Raw genomic sequence first — 7,043 nt, 5'->3', positions numbered from 1 at the left:
CTTCAGCGAGGATTGGGGGTTCCCCCTAAAAAAAAAAAAAAAAAAAAGATTTTAAGAAAAAGAACTCAATGTGATGATGTTCTAATCATGAAAAGATGCGTCATTTGTAAGTTATGGATGATGTAATTCATGCAGGCGGGTTGGATCAGGTGAATGCAATTATCGAATTCCAAAAGAATTGAAGAATTAGCTTATCTTTGTTCATAATGAGAATTTGAATTCTGATCTGGTCTCTAGTAACATCCCATCTTATTGCAGAGTTAGCTTTGCTAGCATCACTCATGGGTTTCCGATTAGAAAAATCCAGATATTTTTATGTAAAGAATCATTTATTTACATATATCTATATGCATATATGTATATCAAGAATTACTGGACAAATAATATTTGCAAGTATATTTTGTGTAAGTGGAGATAAATTTTTTTTTTTTACATATTTATTTTGTATTTCATAAATTAAAATTAAAAAGTCATTTATAAACTATTCTAAATGGAATCAATGTCAATATGTACGGTCTTTTGTTTTGCGCCCGGTATTTTTTTTCTTTTCTTTTTTCCCTTTGGAAAGTCTTAAATGCAGAGTCAAATCTAGTTCATAGTTCAACTGAGAAAGAGAGAGGTCATGTTATTGAACTACCCCGAATGATTTCCGACTCCATCCAGGGGGGAAAAAAAGGGAAAAAGAAAAAACCACAGATGATGGCCATACAAAGAATCATTCCTTCATGTGTTGTGGTCCAAGGCGCTATATGGTTATACATTGTTTTGGGGAAAGAAAATAAGCATCATGCGTTAAGAAATGTCATGATAAACCCAACTGGATATGAAATAGAATTTGGAAAGATGGCCAAAAAAGGGACTTTAAAAAAAGAAATAAATGAAGAAGAACATCAACAAATTCAGTACGGATTGAAAATAATAAATCTTTTGTTGCCACCCCGAGAGCCTCACTGCGATTATACTGTTTTTGGGCCAAATTTTGTGCTACACTACAAACTTTTCTTTTTAAATATAATTCGAAGTATCTTCAAATCATTGTGAATTTAAGACTAATCAGTCTCAGAAGTAATCATATTCAAGACACTGTGAGAACCAAACAGGCACACATTTCCCAACGTACACTTTAAATATTTGACTTCAATGTAGTGAATAAGAAAACACACAGTATGTCCATTTGGGTTTATAATTTGTTCACCTAACTTGCTAATTAATTATGATTAAGAGCCAGCTTAGATTAATTCAAATGAGCTTGACTTTACCGTTGAGTAAAAACAGAAGGCAAAAGAAAGTGTGGTTGTGGAAGCAAAGGAGTCACATGATTGTGCTTAAAGACACCATGCACATTATCGCTTTTACCCCTGAGGATAACATTACAGCATTCGTTAGATGGAAGGACCTGTTTGTCTTTACATTCAATAATGGCAAGTGGGCATGCTCCCAAAAAAAAAAAAAAAGCAGAGCAAATTACCCTCTGGATAGGCAAAATTAAGATATTCACATCAAACAACTTTAAGAGTCATGTCATGGGTTTGTGAATTATTGTTGAGAATAAGTTTTGAAAACAAGAAATCAGAAATTTTTCTAAGCCATTCTGTTTTAAAAATCACAGATAAAAAAATCTAGTCATTAATACAAGATATAAATTTATATTAAGAACCGAATGTAATTGCTTGAAAAGATTAATTTAAGAATGAGTTTTGAATACAACATGAATGACACAGCATCCATTGGCAATTAGTGATGATTTTGTAGGCAACCAACCATGATTTGCCGTGAGCAACAAAATACTGTGATAGCTTGCTAATAATGGTTACAAAGGAATTTGATTTAGTCATGAATATATAATTTTAATTCATTTCATTTCCTAATTTTTTTTAGTTTTTTGTTTAACCAGATAGAATGATATATTCATGAGAAAATTGGGAATAAATCCTCGTTAAAAAATTAATTGGCAAACGAGACCTGAGGACTTTGCACAACTTAACTTTTATTGTGTACAAATTAACTTTTTTTATGTGCAATTTATCTTCTCTTATATGCAACAATCTTCCTTTACGTGATATGCAACTCAATTTCTTTTTGTACAAATAAAATTTTCTTATATGCAAGTTATCTTTCTTATGTAAAAAAATAATCTCTTATATCCAAATAATGTTTTGTGTAAATTATCTTCCCTTTGTGCAACTTACCTTCCTTTATGCGCAGCTAATCTTTCCTTATACAATCAATCATCCTAAAAACTATTTACCAATTAAATTTGTAATTGCAGATTTATCCCAAATTTTTCCTATATTCATTAATATAAGAAAAAAGTACAAAACCCAACAAGAGGTCCTGTTAAAAAATGGCCAACAGACTTAACGACCTAAAAATATAAACCCTCTCTAACTGTGACAAGACTAAGGAAAAAACCGCCATCAAGTTCACGGAAGGAAGTCGCCATCACCGACACTGATGCTAATGTAAGAGGTGGGGGTTTGAGAAAATTCCACCCTAAGGAATCCATTCCCCGGGGCTAAAGAGCAATCAAAATTAATCTAATTTTTAATTAATGATTAATTTAACTAATTTTTTAAAATTTTTGTAAATTAGTTATATAGCTTATATTTAGGGTTTTTTAAATGAGTATTTTTTAATGAATAATATTCATAATATTCATCTTCATCTTCTATCTAAGCATGACTCAACTTGAATAGTAAGGAAAAAAACACAGAATTTTTTTTTTTTTTTGATAATGTCATGAAGCAAGGTGAAGCATATGCAACTTGCAACACTGCTTTTTTTTTTTTTTTTGAGGTGAGACAAATAGTTTGAATATCTCTGCGCACAAGCAAAGGGAAAGCTTCTTCACCCAAAAAAAAAAAAAAAAAAAAGGGAAAGCTTTTGTGAAGAGCCTAAAGTAGCATACAGTCTTATTGGTACAACTAAGAAATGTGTTAAACTACGCAAAGAGCAAAAGAATTAATGGATTCATAGGCTGTGTTTGTGGGACACATGATTATGGTTGATGTGCCACCCACTTCCCAGGTCATTCTCGGATTATCCTCAGCATTATGATGTGAAATTACAATTTTGTCCCATTGTTTTTGAAAATCTATATTAGAGCTTGGGAAAAAATGCTGCCCATTCTTTTGGAGAATTAACTGCCCAATTATCCTTCAAATTGGGAATAAAAATGGCATTGTTTAAAGTATGGAAAATTGAGGATAAAATCCTCATTAAGAAATTAACTGGCAAAATGAAACTTTGTGCAAGTTAACTTACGTGCAATCCATTTTTTCTTCCGTGTAATTATTTTTCTCATGTACAACTCAATTTTTTTTATTCAATTTATATTTTTTTTGTGCAACCTATCATCATAAGGACCATTTTTTAGTTACTTTTCCAATAAGAAATGTATCCCTAATTTTCTTCTTAAAGTTTCAGTGTTCGTAAGTGTTGAAAACACATAACATTGAATTCAAGGATCATTACATAATTGATTCTCTAAAGATGTATTTATAGGCAATTTTCTCTAAACAAATCACTCAAAATTTTTCAATGACCAATATTATTTATAATCAAGTTTGATGAGCTTAAATATTGGTCTATCCAGCTTGATTAAAATTGTAACTTTTAAAATGGGGTGATAATTTTCTTCAAATATGGTATTAAATCCTCTAAAAAAGTTAACTTATATTCCTAAAAATAATGATATCCTAAATAATAAAAGCAGCTTAAATTAAAGTTTACAAAATGTCTTTTTTTGGGGTTAAAATTAGTGAAAATGGTAATAAAAAAAACACCGTGAAATTAGAAAAATTACAAATTAGGATTCATTTTAACAATAATTTTTGTGAATTGGTCCCTGTGTACAATTTTTCTAATTTCACGATCTTTTTTTGTGATTTTTCCTTAAAATTATACTCACAACCTATGTGTGCTAATAATTATTCTAGAGGATTTTAATAACTAACTTTCTAGATGAGTAAAAATACTATTAATCGCTACTTTGTAAGGTTGCTATTACTTCTTCTCAAAATTAAAACTTTCATGCTACTTCTGATCATTTTTAAAAAAAAATTATAATTTTTCAGATTATCTAACATAACTATTACCTAGTACAATTCTCTATGTGATATTTTAAAAAAAAATTTCCTCAGTTTAGCCGCACACCTAAAAGTGTACTCCATACTTTTACTTATCTTCTTCTTTCTTGCCAACTCCTCTTTCTATATTCTCTGCCATGCTAAAGACATATGCATTCATCAAATTGTATAAAGTTGGCACTGTCTATTGCCTATCATGTGATCCAACCTTTCCAAAATATAAAAAGAAGACAAAAATTAGATAAAAAGGAAAAAAAAAGAAATTCAATGCATTAAAATTGAATTTATGGTGAAGATTTTGCGTATAAACGTTGTTTGCTGATTCAAGTAAGGAACATAAGTGCCCCAAGAAAGTGAAAAATTCCCAAGTTCAAACTTGGTGTACCCACTTTTATGATTTTATTCCAATTTTTAATTTATTTTAATGATATTTAGAAATTAATAGTAATTAATTATATAAATATGAAAGGACGTTGATTTTGCGCCATTAACGTTGTGTCAACTTTGGAAACGTCCAATGGCTTTTCAATTCAAACATTTCCAACATAATCCCATTTACAAAGAGGACCCCATTTCTAATCATAGTTCACTTTCCCCTTTTTTTTTTATTACTCTGGACGAATTTAACTATAGAATTAGAAGCCAGATAATTAATCTGGATTTTTCAGTTTTATAAAATAGAATATAGAGAGAGTTTTTTTTTTTTGCTCTTAATGTAAGTCGCCTCATTTAATTTATTATATGAACATACTAATGTACAATTTCATCTTAATTTATTCTTACGAAGATTGTTATTTTCTTAGGAAGTATATATTAATATATAATAAACAGAAGTAAATTTGAAAGGTTAGTAAATTTTGTAATAAATTTAATCAAATTTAAGAGTTTTCTTTGTTTCACTAAAATATGTTAAAAGTTTCTTATAAATATAACAAGAGGAATAGAAATAAATAGAATTAATTAAATTAGTTATTTGTCAAAAAATACATCTCTGAAATATTATTTTTTATTATTTATATTAAAAACTACTACGTCAAGGTCTTAATTATAAAATCTTATTTGTAGTTTATAAATAAAACTTTATAATTAGGACCGGAGGTAATATCACATTAACATAAAGTTCTCTTAATATATACTACTAAAAGTTTTTTAAAAAAATTATATGTTTAATAGATAAATTTGATTGGAACTTCACCCTTATGACTAAATTAAAGCTTAAATTAATCATATTTTAGGGTGGAAAAAATAAAAATTGAAGACCATTCATGTCATCCATTATATCATATATGAAGAGCCAAAGAAGTAAATTCTACGTGCCCTTTTCATTTCCAGCTGTGACCAAATCATACTTGTCTCTGAGTGTGTCCCACGTGGCCCTCCATACTTAACCCATAACTAACCATGGTTAAAAGTTAACCTAACCCAACATTCATCTTTAACTACCAAATCCACCACTTCACTCTCCTCACTCCACTCCTTGCAGCTTTCCAGCATCTTCTTTCTGCTTTTTCGTTTTCCCAGCATGGCTTCGCTTCGAGCTTCGTTCCTCTCTCTCTTTCTCAGCACTCTCACTATCGCAGCCGTTGTCTCCGGCCACAACATCACCGACATTCTAGCCGGCTTCCCAGAATACAGCCAATATAACAGCTTCCTCTCCCAAACAAAGCTCGCCGATGAGATCAACAGCCGCCAAACAATCACTGTTCTTGTCCTGAACAACGGCGCGTTCTCTTCACTCACGTCCGGTCACCCCCTTTCCGTCGTTAAGAAAGCTCTTAGCCTTCATGTCCTCTTGGACTACTACGACGGCCAAAAGCTTCACAAGATTTCCAACGGCTCTACTCTCACCACCACACTGTACCAAACTACCGGAAATGCCCCTGGAAATTTGGGCTTCGTCAATATCACTGACCTGAAAGGAGGAAAAGTCGGCTTCGGCTCGGCGGCTCCCGGATCCAAGCTCGACTCGTCCTACACCAAGTCAGTTAAGCAAATCCCGTACAATATATCCGTGCTTGAGATCAGCGCGCCGATTATTGCGCCGGGGATGTTGACAGCTCCAGCTCCGTCTGCTGACGTTAACATAACGGGGTTAATCGAGAAGGCCGGAGGTAAAACGTTTGCGTCTTTGCTTGTCTCCAGCGGTGTTATTAAGACTTACGAGTCTGCCGTTGAGAACGGTTTGACAATATTTGCGCCGTCCGATGAGGCTTTCAAGGCGCGTGGGGTTCCCGATCTGAAAAAGCTCACCAACGCTGAGGTGGTCTCGCTCTTATTGTATCACGCCGTGTCGAAGTACCTTCCCGTGGGGGCTTTGAAGACCAGCAAGGATCCAATTAGCACATTGGCGACAAAAGGCGCCGGGAAGTATGAGCTCTCAACAACTACCGCCGGCGATGCAGTCACTCTCCATACCGGAGTTGGCTCGTCCAGAGTCGCCAGTACGGTGCTGGACTCCACTCCTGTTGCTATCTTCACCGTCGATAGCGTGCTTCTTCCGACTGAGTTATTTGGGAAGTCGCCGTCGCCGGCACCCGCACCGGCACCAGTGAGCTCTCCTACTCCGGCTCCAGCGTTAGCACCGAAAGCCAAGTCACCTGCTCCAGCTGCTGCTTCACCACCGGCTCCTATGGCAGGAACTCCGGCTGGTTCTCCGGCTGATACTCCGTCGTCGGCAGCTGACCATGGCGCTCAGCAAAAGGCTGCCGGCGCCCACGTGGAGGCTTCTGCTGTTCTTGCCGTTTTCCTCGTTGCGATATCTTCTATTGTCGTATCTTGAGTCGTAGTTGGAGACCTCGGGCTTATTTTTCGTTTCTAATTGAAGACTTGAGTTAATTTTAATTTAATTGGCTTTTATCATAATTTTTTTAATTTTTATTTGTCAGATTTATTTATGAATGTGTAATACAATGTGAATTTCCTCACCTTTTTTTATATTTTATTTTTGAAAAAAAA

General features: G+C 33.7%; 1 protein-coding gene across 1 annotated transcript; it reads left to right on the top strand.

The window, feature by feature from the left end:
* Positions 1–5,462: 5,462 nt before the first annotated feature.
* On the top strand, positions 5,463–7,043 carry LOC114733504 (fasciclin-like arabinogalactan protein 10). Its single transcript, XM_028920977.1, has one exon. It carries the CDS (start codon positions 5,611–5,613, stop codon positions 6,865–6,867), a length of 1,257 nt encoding a protein of 418 aa, XP_028776810.1. The 5' UTR covers positions 5,463–5,610; the 3' UTR covers positions 6,868–7,043.

This window comes from Neltuma alba, unplaced genomic scaffold, assembly GCF_004799145.2.
Source record: "Neltuma alba isolate B1F8T4 unplaced genomic scaffold, ASM479914v2 tig00013010_pilon, whole genome shotgun sequence".
NCBI lineage: Eukaryota > Viridiplantae > Streptophyta > Magnoliopsida > Fabales > Fabaceae > Neltuma > Neltuma alba.
Note: the sequence above shows the minus strand (reverse complement) of the source record. Positions and strands in the feature narration are given on the sequence as shown.